Genomic DNA, 24,420 nt, shown 5'->3' on the forward strand with positions numbered 1-24,420 from the left:
CTTGGGATGCCTATATGCTGAGCATGGGCAAAAGCATCCCCTTTGGCAGCTGCTGTTCAGAAGTATGCCTTCACCTGGATAGCCCAGGAGAGCCCAATCTCATCAGATCTCAGAAGCTAAGCAGGGTCAGCCTTGGTTAGTAATTGATGGGAGACCTCTAATGGCCAACCATATGCTCTTGGGATGCCTATATGCTGAGCATGGGCGAAAGCATCCCCTTTGGCAGCTGCTGTTCAGAAGTATGCCTTCACCTGGATAGCCCAGGAGAGCCCAATCTCATCAGATCTCAGAAGCTAAGCAGGGTCAGCCTTGGTTAGTAATTGATGGGAGACCTCTAATGAAGACTCAGGCAATGGCAAACCACCTCTGTTAGTCTCTAATAGAGATGGGCACAAACTGAAATACAAACCAAAATTAAGCACGAACCAGGCCGGTTCATGGTTCTCGAACCGCAGTTCATCAGATCCCATTTCTGACGAACCGCCACGAACTTTAGGCTGGATAGTTTGGTTCGTTTTTTGGTTTGTGACTGCAGACAGCCTGGTGCCAGTCAATCAGTTTCCTAGGCAACAGGGGATGGACTTCATGCAGACCTTCTGCTGACACGGAAGTGACCTTCTGCTGGCCCGGAAGTGACCTTCTGCTGACCCAGAAGTGACAATTTTCTGACCTGGATGTGACGTTTTCACGAACCAAATGAACTGGTTTGCGAACCAGGGGCAGGTTCATGAAAGTTCATGGTTCGTGAAATTTGACGAACCACGAACTGCATGGTTCGGGTTTTTTCTGGTTTGTGCTCATCTCTAGTCTCTAGCCATGAAAACCCTACCAGGGGTCGCCATAAGTCAGCTAGGACTTGATGGCATTCTCCACCACTCCATTCAGAGGTATCCTGCCTCTGAATGCTGAGGTTCCATTTAACTGTCATGCTTGGCAGCTGTCAGTGGACCCCTCTTCCATGAATTCAACCCATCCCTTTTCCAAGGCCTCTAAGCTAGTGGCCAAACTACATTTTGTGGCAATGAGTTCCATATGCTAATGTGCTCAATAAGCACCCCTGTCTTGTGTGTGGAAGTGCTTTTTCTTCTAGTCTGCTTAGCATACTGTAGAAGAAGTGGAAAGGGTGAAGGGTGGGCCCTAGAGGAATGCTAGGGACTCTATAGCTTGTGCTAGCTTTGTGTTTGAGGATGGGCATCCGTCCAGAGTCTGGAGTTAGCGTGTGGGCATCATGCAATACAGAATATACTTTGGAGATCAGAACAGAGAGTGAACTGCCAAGTCGAGATAAACATTTTCATTGACTCAGATGGAGATAGTTGAATGGGAAGAAGTCACCTTTTAAGCATTTGCCTCGTAACAGACTAGGAAAAGTTGGAGCTGATCAAATCCCAATTGCTCTTCCCCGGCAGGGCTGGCGAATGTAGCTCCTTCTCTGGTAATCTATCGCTCCCCTTCGTCAGGCCAGCTCCACATCCTCGAGTCCGGGACCAGGAGGGGAGAATAAAAATGGAGGCAGAATTGCCCCTGTGCCACGTTCACTTTGTAATCCCTAATGAGAGACCTCGGTGGGGAAAAACTAATTTCCTAGCCTGTCTTGAGGTGTGAAATAAAGTTCTTCTTGAAAATGAGAGCTTGACAGGTCACTGGTGAAATTTCATATTCACAGCAAAATAAAATATCCATCCATTGATATTTCATTAAAAGCCATGAAAACAAATCTGCCCACCCGGTAACCCCCCTTTGCCCTAGTTTTCCTCCAGCAGCTCCGTGGAACGCGCAACCCTCCAAACACAAATGCCGCATAAACTTTATAGAAGGAGAAAGGCTGTGGTGAGACAGCAGGTAAATCGTGTTCTCTTTAGGAGAACAATAGTTGTCGGAAGGGGGGGGGAGTCCCCGCTTGCAAGAGCAATTGCCTTGCGAAGTTAAAGACTGTATATTGCAAAATAAATAGGTCCCAAAGGATTACGAACTAGGAGGCCCTTTCTATTCCTGCCAAGTAATTCACAAAGGCCTCCAGTGCCTCTGAATTAGGGCTATTCATACTTCTGTTGTTTCTTCTTTCTTGTGCATAAGACTTCATGATTTTTCTTTCTGAATTTCATTCGATGATCATGTCCCCAAAGTTACATAGTGTTGAAATCACTCAGTATTTGGATCTTATCTTCTAGAGCTCTAGCAACCCTTAACAAGCAGATACCTAAGAAACATGCTTCTAGAGCTGGTCGTCTGTATTTTCAGTAGTGGCTGAACCGTCCAGGCAAGTCAGATCTCATCAGATCTCAAAAGCTAAGCGGGGGTAGTCTTGGTTAGTAATTGGATGGGAGACACCGCCAAGGAAAACTGGGGTTGTAATGCAGAGGCAGGCAATGGCAAACCACCTCTGTTAGTCTCTTGCCATGCAAACCCCACCAGGGATCGCCATAAGTCAACTATGATTTGAGGGCAGGATTTCATTTATTTCCTCACCTGGATAGCCTAGGAGAGCCTGATCTCATCAGATCTTGGAAGATAAACAGGGTCAGCCTTAGTTAGTAATTGGACGGGAGACTTCCAAGGAAGGCCAAGGTTGCTATGCAGAGGCAGACAATGGCAAACCACCTTTGTTAGTCTCTTGCCTTGAAAACCCGCACAGGGGTTGCCATACGTCAGCTGTGACTTAACTGTGCTTTCCACCACCATTTTTGGTAGCGCCGTGAACTTCTCATCATTGCAATTACACCATGCTTGGTGGCGATTCCTCCTTGTTCTAGTCTCCCTGACACATCTTGAGTCCTTCTCTCGGGTCGCGTTCACAGGTTTTCTAGGCGACACCTTCCAGAACGATTGCCGGCTGATTTTGCAGCAGCCAAAATAACCAAGAGGCAGCCTTGAGATGAGCCAATTCATTGAGGCAGAATCTCTTCGGATCCTTTTAGATGTATCTGCCCACAAACTCTTATTCCCGAGTCAGATGTCACTTCAATTTTTGAAAAAGGGGAATCAGAATATTACTTCCTTACCTTTCATAGGCTGGGCATGCTGAGACAGAGAATGATCAGCTTAAGGTTAATTCATTCAAGATGAATTCCTACACTCTGTACATGGCCAGAGGGCACTTCCCTGGATCCAGCCAGACTGCACCATGCACCACCTTAAAGCTTCCCGATGAACATGCGGAATGTGCATGAAGCCGCTTTACACTGAATCTGACCATCAGTCCATCAAGGTAAGTATCGTCTACTCTGACTGGCAGCTGCTTGCCAGGGTCTCAGTTGGAGGTCCTTCATATCACCAATTAGCTGATCCTTTCAACTGGAGACTCAAAGCCGATGCTATTCTGTTGAGCCGTGGCTCTTCCCCAAGGAGCATGAGGTAGGCCTGCTATTTGTGTGAGTAACAAAACCATCCTATTTGCCGTGTGCCTGTCATAATTTGGGCCTGAAGAAAGTGTTTCCCCCTTGCATGCACAAAGTCTCCCCTCTCGCTGCAAACTGGCCTGGGATGTGAAAGTTGGACAATGAAGAAAGCTGGCAGGAAGAAAAATGATTGATTTGAAATTTAGTGCCCGAGGAGAGTTTTGCAGATAATGTGGATGGCCCAAAAGACAAATAAGTGGGTTCTAGATCAAATCAAGTCTGAATTCTCCCTAGAAGCTAAAATGACTAAGCTGAGACTATTGTAATTTGCTAATATCATGAGAAAACTAGATGCACTGGAAAAGATAATAATGCTAGGAAAAATGTCGGCAGTAGAAAATGAGGAAGACCCGATATGAAATAATAAACATTTGATTTATATACTGCCCTTCAGGACAGCTTAATGTTACACGCAGAGTGGTTTACAAAGTGTGTTATTATTATCCTTACAACAATCACCATGTGAAGTGGGTGGGGCTGAGAGAGCTCCAAAAAGCTGTGACTGACCCAAAGTCACCCAGCTGGCTTCAAGCGGAAGAGTGGGGAATCAAACCTGGCTCTCCAGATTAGAGTCCTGCTGCTTTTAACACTACAATCCAAAGTCAATAAAGGAAGCCATATCCTCCAGTTTGCAAGACCTGAGCAGGGCTGTCAATGGTAGGATAGTTTGGGGTTGCCATTAATAGGAAGGGGAATGGGGTGGGGGTGGGGGCTACTTCAGCAGCTGTCTGAAGTCACTTCCAGTGAAAAACAGAAGTGACATTTTCAGATGCTCTAGTATTAAAAAAAAATCTATGATTTAATCATAGAGTTTTTATAAAATGCTAGAGTGAACACTATGTCACTTCCAATTTTTACTGGGAATTATGTAAGCATGCGAATGCAACACTGGCACACACTCCTTCCCCCTCATATCCTTCCAGGATGCGGGGAGGCCTCCTATAGTGGGAGGCCTGGCATCTCAATTTCTCACTGCCTCATGGAAAATGTAGTTGGTCTTCAGGGAAAGACCTATCGTTCCCTAGTCAGTCTCATGACTTTTGCTCTGCGTCATGACCAAGAGTTACTCTGACTGGCAGCTGTCACATGCTCCTAACCCCACAGCATACAAAGCAATTTATACAGGAAAACCCAAAGCAGCAGTTGCTGCGGAGGCCCTGAACTGCTTGAATGGGGCACGCCATTAATACTTGGAACAAAAATATCCAGGGAATCTGGTGAGAGGCTCAGCTCATGGGTAAACGAACGGTTTGATCGCAGCAAGTGTGAATGTTGATGAATGTTTGTTTTGAAGTTCCCGGAGTCTCTGGGTTCTGTTTGTGTTGGTTTGTGTGGGTTGGTTGTATATCAGCCAGTCTTGACTTTCCTCCACCTCATGGGTGCTTCAGGAGATCTTCAAGGAGCACTCATTCAGAAACACCAGCCGCCATGATGGGAGGTTGTTTGTATTAGAATGTCTGGACGTTTTGTGATTCCCATGCCATGACAGACATTTTGTGGTAGTGACTCTAGGGTTGCCAACTCCAGCTTGGGAAATTCCTGGACATTTGAGCGTGGAGTCTAGGGAAGGGGAGGTTTGGGAAAGGAAAGGAGCTCAGCAGGAACGTATTTCCATAGACTGCACCCTCCGAAGCAGCCATTTTCTCCAGGGGAACTGAGCTCTACAGTTTGGAGATCAGTTATGATTCTGGGACAACTCCAGGTCTTACCTGGGGGCCGACAACCCTACCTCCTACCCTTTCCTAAAAGGGCTCCCAGGCTCAACAAGGTTGGGGGCTCCTGATCTAAATGCCACAACGCGCACTATCTAGGTTTGTGGGTTGTAGCTATCCCTCTGTGCAAACTGAATGGTCCCACTATGATGTATCTGACGTTCCTTGGTACATAAGTCTCACAGGGAGTCACCATTGGAGGTCAGCTCAGTTGCATGTTTGAATGAGAAAGTCATCAACCTTTGAGCATCTTTTCATCCCTTACAGGAGTCCATGGAACACAGCTTGAAAACTAGTGAACTAGGCAGCCAACTATTGTTATGAGTTTAAGTCAGTCTGTGTAGGCAACAGCAAGGAAGTACCTGTTGTATCCAAAAAGGATAATTCAGGACAGCTTCTTCCTTTTTAAGGCTGATATCTCACAGCTGTTTTGGAGGACCCCAGAAAGAAACTCGTTATTCCTCCGTTCTGCACCTCTAGCGCTAAATTCACCTGGCAGCTCCCCCAGTAACTTCACTCAGTTTTGGATTCAGTTCCTAATAAAAGAGAAGTGGAAGTTAAAAATAAGGCAGCGGGGAGGTTGCAGTCCAGGCCCGAGGACTGTGAATTTCCGTTATCTGTGAGAAAAGTTGGATCTTTATAGAGGGAAGAAAAATCAATGCTACCCATCAGAATTCCCCCGGTCGAGTCGGAAGAAACAACGTTCTCAAAACGTTGCTTTAGGGTTGCCAACTGGCAACGATCACCATTCAAGATAAGAACGATCAAAATTCTGTAAATGTAGGCTGATAACTGGGGAAGAGTCGGGGAGAATGCAAGACACTCTTTAGGTCAAGAAGTTCACAAGGCTTTTGTTAGAGCGCCGGGTCAAGGAAGGCAGGTCAAGTTAGGAATCCATATGAGAGTTTCAAAGCTAATATTGGAAGGCTGTTCAGTTGCATGTTTAACTGAACATGTCTTCAACCTTTGGTTGCTGGGATTTTTTTTTCCAGGCTGAACATACCAAGAACTGGGAATACAATAAGATAACAAAAAAAAAATAAAATCCAAATTCTGCATACAGGATGAATAATGCAAATTCAATAAGCATCACAAACTACAAAGTAGTAAGTTTCCCCCCCTCTTGTCACCAATCTAACTCTTATTCTACCATCCATTATGACATGCAGAGCCTCGATGTGGCCACAGCTTGGCCACATGGGCACCCATGCTCCCATGTGGGGAGGTACTTTACATGCAACTGGTTCATTGAACATCTGAACGATACTGTGGAGAAACACCATCTTGTGTGTGTGTGTGTGTGTGTGTGTGTGTGTTTAGCTTTCTGTGGGCTGGAAGGGAGGAGACTATCAAACTGTAGGTAGGCCGTGGCCTAATCTCCTCTTCAGCCTGCCCCTCCTGTTCCTAACCAGGACAGGAAATCCATCATGGTGATGAGGCGATCTGCCCCAGAAGACAGCAGAAGGGATGGGCCAATTCCTGGGTGGGAATTGATATGAAAGGTTTTGTTGGTTGGTGGGAGTCGGTTGGTGGGAGCTAGAGAGAGAGGGAGACCATTTTGAGGAGAAAAGTGATAACACTGCAAGTTGCTAACTCTCCAGGGGAGCCCCAAAGATTCCTAGGAAGCCCAGAGATAGGCTCCTAGTGACGCCAGAAGGAGGTTAGGAGGCTGTCCTGCCTAACCAGAGCCTAAGGGCCAAGCTGCAAGTGATGAATGACACTTGAACGGCAAGTGAACAGACTCGCGTGTATTCCTCCCTGTTCATTTGCACTCCACTTGTGCTCCACTCGATCATCAAGTGGAGTGCAAGTGAACAGGGAGGAATGCACGTGAGTCTGTTCACTTGCCAGTCAAGTGTCATTCGTCACTTGTAGCTTGGCTCTAAGACAGGGACAGTGGTGGCAGGAATACCCTGAGGAGGGGGAGTGAGATGGCCCCTTAAGGTGCCAGGATAGGCATAGGAGGGGTAGGCAGAGCAAGGCCTGCCAGTTAACTCAGGCCCGATCCACCACAGCTATTAGTGTTCATAGTGATTTTGTGTTCACAGTGACTTGTGTGAAGTGATGTATCAGGATGGGGGAAGTTCAGGTTCCTAGCAGCAAGCACAATGCCACTATACTATTTTTGTGTGTGTGTGTATGGCTTTGTTTCCTGCTTGGGGATACAGACAGTGTTACTTTACAATGAACAATCAGGTCCCCAAAGCAAACAGTATGCTCACTGAACAAGCGTACAGAGCTCCTTCTTATTTATTTGTTGAAATATTGATCGCCCACCTTTACCCCCATTCATGGAGCCCCAAGGTAACTAGCCATCTGGAAAAAAAAAACCTAGATGGTCACCTGTAAGTTGTGATAGTTCTCTGACTTGATATGAATGTATAGAGAACAGGAAAAGGAGGGCATGAAGGGATGAGCCAGTCCGAGGCTCTCGTGGTGCTTTCTTACATCACCCGGGTAATGCCGATTGCCGTTTTGGAGTCAAGAAGGAATTTCCCCCAAAGGCAGATTGGCCAGGGATTCTGGAGGTTTTTTGCTTTCCTCTGGGCATAGACCAGGGGCCACTGGGGGAAGTGAGGGGGGAAGCTAGCTGTGACTTTCCTGCATTGTGAAGGGGGTTGAACTAAATGACCTTTGGTGTCCTTCCAGCTCTACGTTTCTAAATAGTAAAGAATCCAGTAGCACCTTTAAGACTAACAAACTTTATTGTAGCATAAGCTGCCGAGTACCACAGCTCTCTTCGTCAGATCATCGTCAGCTTTCAAGAACCACAGCTCTCTTCATCAGATGCATTGTCAGAGCTGTGGTTCTCAAAAGCCGACAATGCATTTGACGAAGAGAGCTGTGGTTCTTGAAAGCTTATGCTACAATAAAGTTGGTGAGTCTTAAAGGTGTTACTGAACTCTTTACAATTTTGCTACTACAGACTAACATGGCTAACTCCTCTGGATCTGTCTAAGATCTCAGTCGGGTTAGTCAGGTTGACACTCTCACTGGGCTTCTCTAGCCCCCATCCAAACACAAGGGGGCACATCCTAGTTCACTAAGCCATCAGTACTCATTAAAGAAACCTCTTCCATTCATGAATGCCACCAAGCAAAGGCTAGAAACATCTGACCCCCAGTGCTCATTAACCAACAATGAAGTTAAAGCAAAAGATGGCCCTTGATCCTTCCCCTTGGTTCTTCTTCCAAGAGGACACACTGAGGCTCAATTTCCGGTAAGATGCTTAAAAAAAATCCACGGAACTCAGAACACAAACAATTGGGGAAATGATTGGTACCTAGGGATGGGCACGAACAGAAAAAAAAATGAACATGATGTTCGTTGTTTGTTGCCATCTATGAACAGGGACTCACGAACAACCATGAACATGGCCCTGTTCACGAACTTGTTCGTGGTTGGCTGTTCGTGGGGGCCAGCAGGCTCTCCTCCAGCCATCATCCAAGTCAAGATCCCTACTGCACCACTCCCAGAAACCTGACCTGAGCAGGCAGCAGGAAAGGTACCAATAATAAATAACAGCTTGGCCCCAGAGCCTGGCAGCAGCCCTGGAACCTGAAGAGGTAGATCCCTACCGCACCGCTCCCAGAAACCTTACCTGAGCAGGCAAGCAGGAAAGGTATCGGTAATAAATCATAGCTTGGCCCAGAGCCTGGCAGCAGCCCTGGAACTTGAAGGGGTAGATCCCTATCCCACCACACAAAGAAAATTCAAGCTCCAATGCACTCTCTCTATCAAAATGCCAACAGCAACTGTCTCTCTCCCTCTCTACTGTCTGCAAAGTCAGAGCTGGGAGCCCCCTCCCCCCTGCTCTTTGCTCCGTTGTTGAAACAAATTTGGAGCTCCCCACTTGAAAGGAAGACCTGCCTAACAAGCTAAATTGTGCTTAGATTGGGGTTTCCAGGGCAACAGCAGGAGTTCAGACAGAGTTCAGACAATCCCTGTCTAAGTTGCCAAGGGAATTGATTGCAGGTGCCAGATTGCCTGGCTTGACGAACAGCAATGAACGAGACTTCAACAACCACCTGTTCGTTTAGAATGCGGCCTCACAAACAGCTTGTTCATGAAGAGCAGATTGGGCTGTTCGTGGCTTTTTTTTGTTCGTATTGCTGTTCGTGCCCATCTCTAGTGGTACCTCACACTTTCTCTTGGCCAGAGTTAGCAGGACTTGACCTTCAACTGAAGGCAAGCAGGTCTGAAGGTAGATTTAGGCCTACAAAGTCAAGACTTTACTATGCCTTTCTGTCTTCCAACATGGCTTGACATGACAGATCCCAAATGAAGTGGCAGGAAATTTAAAGAGGTGACACTGGCTTTAAGACACTCCCCACTGAATGGCCTCAGGACGTCCCCTTCAATGAAAACGAGACATACTGAAAACTTCAACACTGAACATGATCACCAGGCAATAGAGATGGGCATGAACTGAAAAAACCCCAAACCATGTGGTTCATGGTTCATCAAATTTCACGAACCACGAACCATGAACTTTCACAAACCTGCCCCTGGTTCACGAACCAGTTCACTTCGTTTGTGAAAATGGCACATCCGGGTCAGAAAATCATCACTTCCGGGCCAGCAGAAGTTCACTTCCGGGTCAGCAGAAGCTCTGCAGGAAGTCCATCTCATTGCCTAGGAAACTGATTGATTGGCACCAGGCTGCCTGCAGTGACGAACCAAAAACGAACCAAACTAACCAGCCTAAAATTTCATGGTGGTTCATCAGAAATGGGATCTGACAAACCGTGGTTCGTGCTTAATTTTGGTTCGTATTTTGGTTCATGCCCATCTCTACTAGGCAAACGTACTCTGGTAAAACACCCTTGCTGAGCAAGTGAGATGAGCTTTCAGTTAGATTGCCCTGATGCTTCCAGGGTAAGTTTGTCTTTCAGTGTAGCACTGTGACAAACAGTTTTGCAAGGTTCCTCCTGTGCAGTAAGCATTCATGCTACAGGGCAAAGTCATGCCTTGGTAAGTAAGTAAGAACTAAGTTACAGCTTGTAGCTGCTATTGCCCAGTCCTGAAACAGAATCGTCTCATTTACTGGGGGAGAGGCACATATTCACTGAAATCATGGTTGGGTCATTAAACTGAACCATTTGTCATGGACTTGCTTACAGTTTCCCCTCTTTTCGCACCCGTACAGTTGGATGCATTCTTAAAATGACCAACACTGGATATTCTTTTCGACAGCATCTATTTATGAAGTGATGGAAAAAAACAGATAGCAAGATTAGCTGCATTCAAAGGCAGACACCCAAAGCAGAGAGGCACCTAAGTAGTAAGTCTCACATTAAAAAAACTGAAATTGATTTTTTTTCATTTAAAAATGGGAGACGGTGGAAGATGGGGGAGCAGCAGCTGTGAGCAAAGCAATGCAGTCATCTGAGAATGCAATCTAACTGTGCAAAAGGATGCATCCCAAATCCACTTGAACGTATCCGAACAGATCAGTGAAGGATCATTTCCTGACTGCAACCAGTGAGCTCAGCGAGCGGGGGATCAAGCTTAACAACTGAGAACCTTTTGGAAATCAAATCACATGGAGGTTTTTTTGGCCAGCATCAATATATGCTGCTTTCCCTACATTCAGAGACTAGTAACTCCTTCACCAGTGCATGCCATATGCAACATGTTGAGCACCAAAATCTTTCAGACCGGCATCATCCTTTTATTTGGTTGCCAGTTGCCAGGGACCTGAAATCCTGCCGCACGGCCCCTGTAGAGACTGTTATGGTATATTCCTCTCCGCCTCTGCTCCCTCCAACACCTCCCCTCCCTGCCTGCCAGACACTGCTGATTTAGTTTCCTTCCTCCCTTAAGACCGATAAAGGGACGTTATAGCATCGAATGGTTCTTTTTCCGTCTTCAGGAAGGCTGTGAGGCCTGCCATTGGCTACTTCCCACTTATCCCATTTGGAGGTAATGGATTCTGCAGTGGCAAAAGACTTCGAAGGGGAGCAGAGAGAAAGCAGAGACCGGCGCAACAAGAACGAGAGAGATGGAAAAAAGATGCCTGCCAAGTCCCCCTGGGCCTCTTAGCTGTCCTGCCAGATGCCTGCACCGTTACCGAGATGTGACTAGAGAGGAAAAGTAGCTCAGATGAGGTCTTTATGCCCCAAAAGGCCGTCTTGAATGCCGGGATGATTCATACCCCCTGTCAAGCAGCCGGGCTGCCTAGCTTTCTATTCCGGGGTTTCAGAACATCTGATTTATTAGTTCATTTATGGAACAATGGGGAGGGGACGGAGGGAGAAGAGAGAAAGTTGTCCTGGGGATTAGCAAAAATTTGCAGGCAGGCACACACACCGAGGAAGAATTAAAGGGGAATTATTGCAATGCGAGGTGCTAACAGCACTTGTGGCCAGTGGGGGAAAGGATATGATTCAGAGGAGGCAAGAAGGTGTGACCTCCAACTGGAAAGACTCGCTTGATGCATTCCCAAAGCGAAAGCTGTTGCACCAAAGGAAACCAGCAAGGATTAGTCAAAAGAAAATGAACGTAGGGAACTCATGGCCACATGATGTGGCCATGAGGTTAAGCTGTTTCACAAGGGAATCGGACACATTTATGAGACGTGCTTTTCTCAGTAGCTAGTAGCTGGGAAAGTGAAACGGGACCTCCAGATACCAAGGCAGTATACATGATTATGTCATGTATCGTTTTTGCTAACTTTGGTCCAGTTTCAAGAAGAGAAATATAACCTGCACTGCAATTTATGCAATTTTGACAAGATGAGTGGCTTTCGGTTTAAAAGGCTGCAGAAAACTTGCGATTAGTCACAAGAAGTTGGACTCTCAGTGGGAAGACGTGGAGCAGCTGCAGCTTGACTAGGTCTAAGCTAGGTTTGAAGTTAGGTTTTCAACAAATGGCAAGATGTGGATTGCTACAAGATTATTTCCTGAACTCTCCGTTGTTTCAAACCTAGCAGGCGGTCTTCAAACGTAACACATTCTGGGTTGTTTAAAACTTGTTCCAAAGCTTGCCTGTTCCACCAGTGGCTGTTTGTTAAGGTTTTGAAAATATGGTTGCATATCTGATTACAGATCCCCAGCGTGACATGCAGTTTGAATGATAGGCTTCCTGTCTCTTGGCCTCTGTGCCGTTTCATTTCTGACGGCTCACAATGCAGAATTCAGAGAAAAAGACATTCGTTTAAAAATTGTATGTTGAAGACAGTGCACTGAAGGACTGAACACCCGGGAAAGGAAGAATCTAAATAACATTACAATAATCGTTCTAGTTTTCATAGAAACATAGAGCTAGTAGTGATCCACCCAAGGGTCATCTAGTCCAGCCCCATGCACAATGCAGGAAATTCACAGTTAATTCCCCCCTCCCCTCCTCCAGTGACCCTTGCTCTATGCCCAGAGGAAGGCAAAACATTTCCAGGATCTGGCCTGGAGGAAAATTCTTTCCTGACCCTAAAGTGGCAATTGGCATTACATAGAAACATAGAGCTGGAAGGGACATCCAAGAGTCATCTAGTCCAGCCCCCTGCACAATGCAGGAAATTCACTGCTATCTCCCCACCCCACCCCAGTGACCTTTCCTCTCTGCCCAGAAGAAGGCAAAAAAAACGTCCAGGATACTTGCAATCTGGCCTGGAGGAAAATTCCTTCCTGTCCCCAAACTAGCAATTGGCATTACCCTGGGCATATAAGAAAGGGCCACGATAGCCAAACACTGGTTCGTCCCTTTATGCTGTTCCTTTATGCACTTTTGTTTTCCTCAGGGCATGGCAGGGACTTCGTTGCCAGCAGGAGGTGCTGAAGTCTCCTTCCTTGGGGATTTTTTTTAAACAAACGTTGGTTGGAAAGTACGTAGCGGGGGGAGTGATGAGACCAGAAAAGTTTCTCTTGCAGACGCAACAATCCAATTTGAAACTGGGTCCCTTCTGGTGAGGAGCTGTGACAGAAGCAGCTTCTGTTCCTGTTAATTTTCACAGTGCAGCTGTCAGCGGGTCTGTAAATAATAGTCCACAAAGCCAACACTTCCCATCCACACATCAACTGTTCAATTAACAGAAGAAGGATATATAAAGTGTTCCATAGCCTTTGATGCTTCCGAGCAATTTATGAAAGTGTACACAAATCTAATTACAAGCCCCACTGCTTTCCATTTACATGGAGCTTCTCGAGTTTGGAGCTGTTTATATCAAAATAATTGTTCAAAAAATAATCAGGGCCAATCTACAGCGGAGTGCCCCCTACCCCCTGATTACCGAGGACAGCCGTGCCACTCCTTCGGAAGGGATTTCTGCCCATTCAGCACTTTTGCACTCGGCAGCGCACGCCTCCGGAAGAGAGTTCCCCGTTTTACAAGCTGTGCAATTTTTAACTTTTTGGGTTTTCCTAGCAAGTGGTTTCCCCATCTGTAGGAGTGGCTGGTAGGCCAAACTTCCTGCCATTCCAAGACAGATGTAAAATCATCGCGATGGCTCGTTTTAAGCAGAAAAGGCGACTTCTGCAATTGTAGAAGGAGGCTGTGTGGTGGGGCGTGGAACTGTGTTTAAGTTTTAGCGCTTGATTTGCCTGCCACTTTTATATTCTAATCCCCCACCCGCGAGCGGTTGTCACTGCACAAGGTTCGGAACATGAGAAAATACACATTTTCTGTCCCACAGAAGAGAAGTTGCTGGAGGAGAGGGTTGGTGGCAGCCCATTCTGAATGGGGAAAAGATAGACAGGAAAGCACCCCTCCCCATTTTTTATGATCTTAAGTGCCCGTCAAGATTTGTTTTTTTCCAGCTTCAAGACAGAAGAGCTAGGGCTGCCTGGTCCTCCAGTGAGGGCGGAGGATCCCCCGCTTCCACCCTTTGCCCTTCGCTGCCACTCACTTGGCTGGCGGGGGGAAAGGCAGGGAAAGAGGTCTCCTGGATGTGCTCCCCATAGGACTCGACGACGTCACTCCTGGGAGTGTCATCATCGCGGAGGCAGCGGGAGCGCTCCTGGAAGTGATGTCATCACACTGGAAGTTATGTCATCACACTCCCGGAAGTGATGTCATCACACTGCGCCGGGAGTGAGGACAGAAAAAAGGTGAGTACTGGGTCCTCCCTCCCATCAGGAGGGTAAGGGGATCTGGAACTCTAGGGTGAGCTGATGTTTATTTATTTATTTACGCCATTACACGTGTCTCTGTGTAATACCGACTTTGTGGATACCCAACGGAATGAATTTACCAAAAACTTCTAAAGGCAAAAGCTGTACATTTACCACAGAAACAAAGTGGATTCCGCTCCGGATGTTTCTTGCTGGCAGACTACCCAGAAAGAAACACACACAAGCAGCTCTGAACACTTTGGAGGAAACGCGGGGCGGCTCAGGTGGGAGAATCCAACTAAAACTTCTTTGTAATATACACAGAAATAAAGTATCCAGAGATATCCAGTTCTCTAGGATCTGAGGGGAATGTCTTCTCTGGCCCTGTAACACAAGAGGCTCTGAGGCCCAGAACCTGTTTTTATCAAGTACTGCTGGGTTTGGATCCATTTGACAAAAGTGGGTGGGTATACAATACCATATCAGAAGAGAGGGTCAAATACTGCACTTTAATCATAATTTCTCATCTAGACCAGTTCTGAACTTTTCACCCTTGTTTTTTGACACTCCCCCCCCCCCCGTTTATGATTTTACTTCTCCCTTGTGCATATCAAAGGAGTGATTTTTGCATATCTCTGTTTCTTTAAACCTTCCTTTAAAACGTTCAAATTCTTCCATGCTTTTATTGTTGTCAGGGAGTCAGTGTTATCACTGATGTCTGTTTTATACAGTGATACCATAGAAACCGAGTATGGGGTTATGGAGTGTGGGGTTATGGATTTCAGAGTGCTGCTGTAGCACAGTGGTTAAGTGGTTGGGCTGCAAATCTGCACTCTGCTGGTTCAACTCCCACTACTGCCATGAGCTCAGCAGGTGGCCTTGGGTAAGCCTCTCCTCTCAGCCCAGCTCCCCAGTTGTATTGTGTGGAAAATAATAACACTGACTTTGAGTAAGGCGCTAATCTTTCTAGAGGAGTGGTATATACGCACAGTTATTATTACAAGGGGGCTGCGACAGCATAGTGACTAAGTGGTTGGGCTGTGAATCAGCACTCTGCTGGTTCGACTCCCACCACTGCCATGAAGTTTGCAGGTGGCCTCGGGTAAGCCACTCCTCTCAGCCCAGCTGTATAGGGAGGATAATAATACACTTACTTTGTTCAGCACTACTCTATCTAGAAGAGCGGTATATAAGTGGAATTGTTGTTGTTATTTTTATTGTTGTTATTAGATGTCAATCCAGGCAGCAGATTTTTGGGGAGGGCAACCTTCCATCTCACATGCCTCCTGCCAGACAGTCTCAAGATTTCTGATTGGTGAGAATGCAGCTATCACTTCTGATTGTTCCATTGCCAAGAGAACCAAAATGGCAGCCAAACTCTTGCCCTCATCGAGCCGTGACATTTCGCCCATTCTACAGATGTGCATGACGATGATTGCACTCTTGAGACAAAAAAGTCTGAGAAGCATATCAGGGGGCAAGGCAGCCTCATGCCCTAAAGAAAGAAGGTGAGAAATAAAACTTCCGTCCAGGAAAGTTGCTTTTTTGGGGAAACTATTAGGTAACATATGTTGTGTGAACAGAAAGTCACAGTGGAACAATAATTGCGACAGCTGCGGCGGAAAGGGAGTCTGCTGCAGGAGCAAACGGCTTGAGACCTGACAAGAATAATGATGGATGCCCCCACTGGAGGAACACGAGGACGAGGCGAGCACCACTCAAAGTGGCTGAGCTACGGGAAGAACTCTGGAGCTGAATGAGCAGGTGGGTGGGATGAGCAGAGGAGAAGTACCTCCTCTTCTTCTAGAGCTCCTTCCCGTAGAATCGGACTGCTGGAGGGAGCTAAGAGCCCCCACTCTCCTGGCTTTCCGTAAACGATGCAAAACCGAACTATTCAAAAAGGCTTTTTACTCAAATGGGAGGGCTGCATTGTAGGGATGGGGTCTCAGATGCTTCACTAACAAGTTGGGGATCATAGACTTTATCACCATTTTTGCCTTATATATTATCTGCTGCTTTAAATACGTACTGCTATGTACAACCAGTTGTCTAATGTTAGTCCTAGAATTGATTATGTTCTGCTTCAGTATTTTTTCTAATATGTCTTGGATCCTTGCTAATGCTATGTCTTTAAACTTGTATATGTTCACTTTATGGTATTGTATTGAAATGTACTTACTTGATACTGATAGTATTAACCTCATACTGTGTAATCCGCCTTGAGTCTCAGTGAGAAAGGCAGACTATAAATGACGTAAATAAAAATAAATAATAAATAAATAAGATCATCACATCCAGTCCCTGCTCAAAGGTAGCGTGATTCAGTCTCCAGATGCCCACAAATCATAGAATCATAGGTTTGGAAGGGACCTCCAGGGTCATCTAGTCCAACCCCCTACACAATGCAGGAAATTCATAACTACCTCCCCCCCACCCCAGGGACCCCTGTTCCATGACTAGAAGATGGCAGAAAACGTCTAGGATCCCTAGCCAAACTGACCTGGGGAAAATTGTCTTCTGGACCCCAAAGTGGCGATCAGCATTACCATGGGCCCGTAAGAAGGGGCCACGAGAACTAAGCACTTCCTGTCCTCCCTCTCATGATCTGCCCAGGTTCTCAGAATCAGCATTGCTGTCAGTTGGCCATCTAGCAGAGGCTTAAAAACCTCCAAAGAAGGAGAGCCCACCACCTCCCGAGGAAGCCAGAAGAGGCTGCACCATGGTGGGTCAAAGGCAAAAGGATGATACAGGCACCTCAAAACTGATTACAGAACAAATGATCACCAAGGACTTAAGCAAGAGAAAACAGCCACATAGTTTTGAGAGATATAAAAATGCAACCTTCCCCCATTGGTATTTTGTGAGTTACAACATGGAAAATCTTAGCTTGTATCTACATTGACTTAAACTATCGTTCCCGCTCCTAAGAGATCCCTGCAGATTCTAGCTCCGCGAGAGGGGCAAGGGATCTCTTCCAGAGAGTTTCCAAACCTTTCATCAAAATTCAACTCACAGATCTCTTTAGGGGAAAGTCCTAACAAGTAGCTTAGTATAAGACCAATTGGAAATAATAATTGGGAAGATCCATATGAGTGATGATGCACCTTGCCTCAGCCATTAATGCCCAAAGATAAGGAATTCTCTCTGCTTTGGTTCCCCGCTTTGCAATACTACCAGCCCGCCTTACAGGGTAGTTGTAAGGATCACAAGATACTGTATTTCTTGTGGCGTGGAACTAGCCTCCGTCTTTCAAAAGGAAGTAGCTACTTGGGAAAAGAGAACTGCTTACATTACTTTTCTAGCGCACGGTACTAATATCTCATTTCTGCTCGAGCGTCTTTTGTTTGTTCTTTTTTGCTATAGTGATATTAATGCTGTCTTCCTTTGACAATAGGACTTCTTTCTGTTTAACATTTCTGCTTTTAGAATTGGCATGCTGCCTTTCACAGTTCTTGTACAAAAGAAGTTTAGACACTTTACGAACAAAACCCATTTAAAATAACAATGAGGACTAGGAAATCGGGATTCAGAATTCCCCAGAGCAGTTACCAAACTCTTGTCTTCCAGGTTCTGTGCTGTAGCCAGTACTACGATTGCATCAATGGGGAAATATTTTCTTCCTAATACCAGTATGGTAACCAGTCAGTGTCGACTTGGGCCATCCACTAAAGTGGATGCCTCATCCCAGGGGTAACCCTCTGGTAAGTCATAAGCCCCTATGTAGCCAGGAAGTATCATCAAGTCAGCTGATTTATGGCAACTCCCGCAGGGGTTTTCAAGGCAAGAGACTAACAGAGGTGGTTTCCCATTGTCTGTCTCCGCATAGTGACCTTCATTTTCTGTGGAAGTCTCCCATCCAATTGCTAACCAAGGCCGACCCTGCTTAGCTTCCAAGATCTGATGAGATCAGTTTTGCCCTGGGCTATTCAGGTCAGGCATCCTATGTTATGTGGCACCCTTTTTCAAAGTGAAGTATAGAATCCTTCTGCACCTCGGTCTTTGAAGTAGCCCAAGACTGCATGTACAAAAGTATTCAAAAAAATATAATCAATGGACCTTCCAAGCCAAAGTTCTCTGCTGTGTGTCTTGGCTTTGTTTATTTCTTGCTGGTTCATCAGTTATAAACACATGGAGTTTGGATGAAGAGGCAAAGTAATTTGTTCAGTTCTTAGCTTCTGAAACCACTGGTTGTTAAAAATAAAAGGAGGCCAGAAAGAAACCTGGGCAAGGCATCAGGCCTCCTTGGCTATCCAGGCCAGGGCCCAAAGCACCTACAGAGCAGCCATTTCCTCCAGCTTTTTGGATGAATCTGCTGCTATTATTCCTGGATCAAGAATAATAACTCTAATTTATATACTGCCCTTCAGGACAACTTAATGCCCACTCTGAGTGGTTTACAAAGTATGCTATTATTATCCCTACAACAATCATCCTGTGAGGTGGGTGTGGCTGAGAGAGCTCCGAGAGAAGCTGTGACTGACCCAAGGTCACCCAGCTGGCTTCAAGTGGAAGAGTGGGGAATCAAACCTGGTTCTCCAGATTAGAGTCCTGCCACTCTTAACCACTACACCAAACTGGCTCGCCTCACTATAAGGTCCTCACAATCCATCTCTCTTGGCACATACACAGAGAGCTCAGTGAAATGTTATGTGTGACCTGAGTCAAGCAGGGAGTCTCCCTGAATCATGGCACACGTAAAACCGGAGATTTTCTGGGTCTCAGATTTTGCAGGGATGGTTTCTGCTTGCGAGTATGGTGGGAGAACAGGCTTCAGTCATCCCTCAGGCATAGGGATCCCAGGTCCCCCGGTAGGGTGGGGGATCCCTGCTCCCGCCCTTTGCCCCTCACATGGCCAGTGGGGTGGGGGGAGGCAGGGGAACGGGCCTCCCAGTTCATAAGGAACAGCTGAAGTCATTCCACTGCCACTGCACTCATGAGTAAAAACTGGACCCACAAAGATTGGAAATGAAAAGTCCCTAGTGTTGTGTTGACTGTGAGTTGGGTTGTGGGACCCCTTACTTGACACTTAATATTTAGTTGAACCCTCTCAGAAGAGTAGCAGGCCACTGAGGTGTTGGAGGAGATCCCATTTTAGCACCACCAAGTTCTGAAACCCCCTCCAGCACAAAACTCTCCATTGCCTTTCCTCTTTTCTCTGAATACTCCACCTCTTCTAATCAGTCCTCCAATGGCCCACATGTGGTAAGCAGCTCCCATTGGTCATTTTTTTGTCATAAGGGTTTTTGTGTGTGTGTGTGTGTGTGTATTTATGATTGTGTTTCATAGTTTCTCCAATGGATTCAAGGTGGCATACATGGGCTTCGCAAAGGTAGTAGCTGAGATGACTCACTGGTTTGAACAAGAATAATAATTGGATAAGAACAATAGCAGGCAAAGGGGCCAATCGTACATCATTTGTCATTGGAAAGTTAGCCATAAAACATACACCCAAAAAAGCATAACACAGATGGAAAACAGTTGGCAAAGAAACAACCCAAATTAGAAAACTTTAATCAAGATGGGAAGATATTGACTCCTCAAACATAATAAGATCTGTACATGTCCACGCATCCCTAACCCTGACGGCCTGGCGCATGCTCATAGGTCAGAAGTAATGTCTGCCACTGAGATCCCACTCCCCTACTCCCTGTTAGAGATGGGCACAAACCAAAATACAAACCAAAATTCATAACGAACCAGGCTGGTTTGTGGTTCGCGAACCAGTGATTCGTCAGATCCCATTTCTGATGAACCGCCACGAAGTTCAGGCTGGTTCGTTTGGTTCGTTTTTTTGTTTGTCACTGCAGACAGCCTGGAGCCGATCAATCAGTTTCCTAGGCAACAGGGGATGGACTTCCTGCAGACCTTCTGCTGGCCCAGTAGCAACGATTTTCTGACTTGGATGTGATGTTTTCATGAACCAAATGAACCGATTTGCGAACCGGGGGCCAGGGTCGTGAAAGTTTGTAGTTTGTGGTTTGTGAAATTTGATGAACCATGAACCACATCGTTTGTTTTTTTCCCCAGTTCGTGCCCATCTCTACTCCCTGTATGTTCAATATATTCAAACAATGTCTGGAAATAGTTCACCCCCAGTCCGAATAAACCCATCTATTCAAAACACTGAACTGGCTCTCCAGAGTGACATATTGCACATATTACCTGAAAAGAATCCCATAAGTTAATTATACGTTTTGTGAACAAGTACTTCCTTTGTCTACCCTGGACTTTCTGCCAATCAGTCACACAGGAGGATTCTCCAGGGTTTGTGAGAGTGAATCATTTTTCTCTCATCACTTTTGTCACACCATCTATAATATTCAAAACCTCTCCTTGTCTCCCTTTGATCATCTTTTTTCTAAACCAGAGAGCCCTAACTTCTTATTCCTGTCTTAATAAAGATGATGCTTCAGCATTCTGATTTTTAAGGGGCTTTCTCTCACAATCTGTGTGGTCTTGTTTTTCTGTTTGAAGCACAGAGCTGCCAAGTGTTTTGCCCGAAGAGCATATTTGTTGCCAGGACATCACATTTGTCAATCAAAGTGCTGCGTTTTGCACATTGTAGACAGGTATAGCCCGTGCAGTGATAAATGTTCGGATACCCTCTGCAGATGCTGCGTGGATGGCACTTGTACGTATACCACCAGTCCCACGGTTCATATATATGTAGGCTCTTACACTGTGAGACACTTTGAATCTTGCTGTCCTGATTCACACCTGTGTAACTTCCAGATTTGACTGCTACAATGAGCTCTCTGTAGGGCTGCCCTTGAAGACAGTTCAGACATTTCAACTGGTTTCAAAATGCAGCTACACACCTCCTGTCAGGAATGGGGTGATTTGTGCATAATCATCCTGGAAGGCATCAATTACAGGGATCCTCTGAATTTGATTCACGATGCTGGTTTTAAACTTGCAAGCCTTATGTGCTGGGAAGCACATATTCAAAGGACTGTCTGTCCACATGAACCAGCGCTTCCATTAAGATCACGACTACCAACCCTGCTTGCTGTGATATCACTGCATCGAGTAAGAAAAGCAGTGCCCTTTCCCAGAGCCCTTACATTTGTTGCCACTAGCCCCTAGAACTTTCCAGAGGATGCATATGAAACTGTATCCCTTCCAAAATTTCAAGCAAGGATATAAACACTCTTTCCACAGGCCAGTTGGCTAGGGATCCTGGAGGTGTTTTGCCATCTTCTGGGCATGGAGCAGGGGTCACTGGGGGAGTTTGGGGGGGGATAGTTGTGAATTTCCTGCATTGTGCAGGGGGTTGGACTAGATGACCCTAGAGGTACCTTCCAACCCTATGATTCTATGATTCTCCAGTAGACATTTAATTGAAGCCATGAAGCTACTGAGCCAGGTGATTGGTCTATGGGTCTGAGCAGTGTTTACTCTGACTGGCACCAGCGCTCTAAGCTCTTATGCTGAAAAAGGGCCTCCCCAGTATCTACTATTCAAGAGCCTTTAATTAGTTATGCGACCCTGACCTGGATAGCCCAGGCAAGCCAGAACTTGTCAGATCTCAGAAGCTAAGCAGAGTTGGCCTTGGTTAGTAATTGGATGAGAGACCTCCAAAGAAGATCAGGGTTGCTATGCAGAGACAGGCCATGGCAAACCATCTCTGTTTATCTCTTGCCTTGAAAACCCCAGCAGGGGATCTCCATAAGTCAGCTATGGCTTGTCAGCATTCTTCACTGCTGATGGCAGGAGCCCCATCAGATTGCATGGATTTCTAAACTGCAGCCTGGAAAGCTACCCCAGGAGGCACAGTGAAGATACAGTTTTGGGGAAGGAATGATCCGACTTCAGAGGGCCCTAAGCTGTATCTGATCCAACCTGACTGGTACCTTTGCCCTACCAGACCTGACAGAGGTGGTTCGTCATTGCCTGCCTCTGCAACCCTGGTTTTTCTTGGTGGTCCCCCATCCAATTACTAACCAAGGCCGACCCTGCTTAGCTTCCATAATCTGGCAAGATTAGACTTGCCTGGACTATCCAGGTCAGGGCTAAAGACACATTACGGAATAACAAATAACAACACTGCAATCATTACAGTGTAAAACAGGCCATTAGACTAGGACTGCACCTCTGTTAGTCTCTTGCCATGCAAACCCCAGCAGGGGTCACCATAAATCAGCTATGACTTGATGGCACTCTCCACCACCAATTAGTAATGCCAAGGAACAAAGATAGGATCTTTTACACGCAAAGCAGATGATGTGCCAGCAAACAAGGACATCACATTTGGAAGCTGGGAACCATGTTGGTATTTCTGGACCTCCGAGCCCTTAAAATCTGGATCCACTGAGGACAGACTCCCCCAAAACAAGGTAAGAAACATGGATTGGGTGGAGTCTAAACTAATGTGGATGTCTCATACAGTCTCAAGGTCCAGTCTCACAACTGTTGTTGGTTTTCATGCTTTTAGATATGAATCAGTAGAGTCAGGACTGGAGTAAGGGGGCCTGTGTTCAAATTCCATCTGACCTTGGCCAGACATACAGCAACCTTCAGCCAAATCTATTCCACAGCACTGTGATAAAATGGAGCAGATATGAGTACAGCTTATGCATGCCCAAGATCCTAGTCTCAGCGTGGAAATACATGTTGTGAATTACCTATCATGGATGCCAGCATACCTGCCATGATTGCGTTCGGCATTTTGTACTGGTCAATGCTGTTTGCCAGAGTTATATGCTGTACTCTGTGGCTATCACATCTGAGAGTGTCTTAACTGCTAATATTAATTGCAGGAGGGCCAGTGGGCCTCTCCGTTATCTGTTGAAAATATGTACTTTCACTTCTTCCAGCAAGTGTCCTTGAAGGATAGATGCTAGCAGCAGACATTGTATCTCTTCCCAGAGACAGGGATATTTTCCTTTGTACTTCATGTAGTCTAAACTAATCTGTTCCCATGTAACTGCTTTGGGGTGGCGTGCCAAAATATCAATGGACCCTGAAGGGCGGGAAGTTTCCCTATAACTAGTAATGCCTTTGTTTGAATTGCCACTTCTGCCAATTGCCACCTTTGGGTGAACACCTGTACTGTATGAATCTCAATAAAGCTACTTCAACTGGAACACCTGCGTGTTAACTGTGGAGGGCTTGAGGGACCTAACTGCCAGGGACTGACATTACCTGGGGACGCTCAAGTGCAGAATTTTATGTGCGGTCCTCTATTCACGTGCAGGCTGTTCTTGCTTCACACACATGAATGCCGCTTTCATGGGAGCTCCCTTTGCGTGATCGCATCTGCAAGTGAGCCTGGAGGGTAGAGTGCCAATTCAGCTCTGTTTTCGCTGTGAGAACAAGTACTGTAGGCTCCTTTCAATTGCCAATTTGCATTTCTTTAAGGTGTGTGAGAAACTGTCAAGATCTGCATTGGAATGGATGGATGTGGGGGAAATTAGGATACCTTTAGCAGTTGAGGAGGAACTGATATGAAAAGTGTGAATGTATTCACACGGAGCAAATTGAAGTGTGACTGTGTGAGCAAGTGCACGGGAAGTTAGATTGGGAGACATGAAATGAGGTTAATTTGAGCATCCCTAGGTACTTGGTTATGTGCATTTCCACCCTCAGTCCTTGATGTTTCTGCTTGAAAGTTTCCACGGATAGCAAGCATGACAAAGCCCTTTGCTTTGGTGCCTCCTTACAGCCAGAATAAATCAGGCTGTCTTAGATAGACCAGTGCAGCGAACCAAGAGATTTCGGTTTTCAGTGGCTGGATGCAGACGATCCCAAGTTCTCCTTCAAAAGATCTTTGGTATCTGGACTGGGGAAGATTCTTGCCTATTGGAGCAGCAAATCGTCAGCTAGATAGACTAATGCTTTGAGAGTATTGGGGCTCAAACCGATAAGAAATAAGGACTCACCGGCATTGTCTGGCTTCCGTGCAAGGCGTTGATGGCTGCCTGGGCTTCCGCATGTGAGGAATATTTCACAAACGCACACCCTGAAGGAAAGAAGAGGTAGAAAAGAAGGGGAAACCAAATAAAAACGTGCTTCAAACAGAGCAGGAAGCAAAAAAGGACCCATTTTTGGATACGCCTGGGGTGCTTTCCCCTCCAGACTGCTTCCCAAACTCACTTCTGCTACCTTTTAGGACCAAATCTGGTCTGTTCAGATTTCTTTGAGTTGGAACTTTCACTTTAAAAAGACATAACTTTCCTCATGGTTGCAGAGTAAGTTGAGTGAAGAAAAGCCATATCCCTTTTGTCTTGCTTAATCTGCACTGATAGATCAAGATGGGTAGCT

At 46.0% G+C, this 24,420-nt stretch overlaps 1 protein-coding gene across 27 annotated transcripts in view; it reads right to left on the reverse strand.

The window, feature by feature from the left end:
• Positions 1 to 24,420, reverse strand: part of CELF4 (CUGBP Elav-like family member 4) — a 999,910-nt gene that overhangs the window by 75,054 nt on the left and 900,436 nt on the right. For all 27 annotated transcript variants that reach the window (XM_054986392.1, XM_054986378.1, XM_054986390.1 and 24 more), the window contains exon 5: positions 24,039 to 24,118. In XM_054986392.1, the coding sequence (XP_054842367.1) occupies positions 24,039 to 24,118 (80 nt within the window). The remainder of the gene's footprint in view (positions 1 to 24,038; positions 24,119 to 24,420) is intronic.

Source organism: Eublepharis macularius, chromosome 8 (genome assembly GCF_028583425.1).
Source record: "Eublepharis macularius isolate TG4126 chromosome 8, MPM_Emac_v1.0, whole genome shotgun sequence".
In the NCBI taxonomy this organism is placed as follows: domain Eukaryota; kingdom Metazoa; phylum Chordata; class Lepidosauria; order Squamata; family Eublepharidae; genus Eublepharis; species Eublepharis macularius.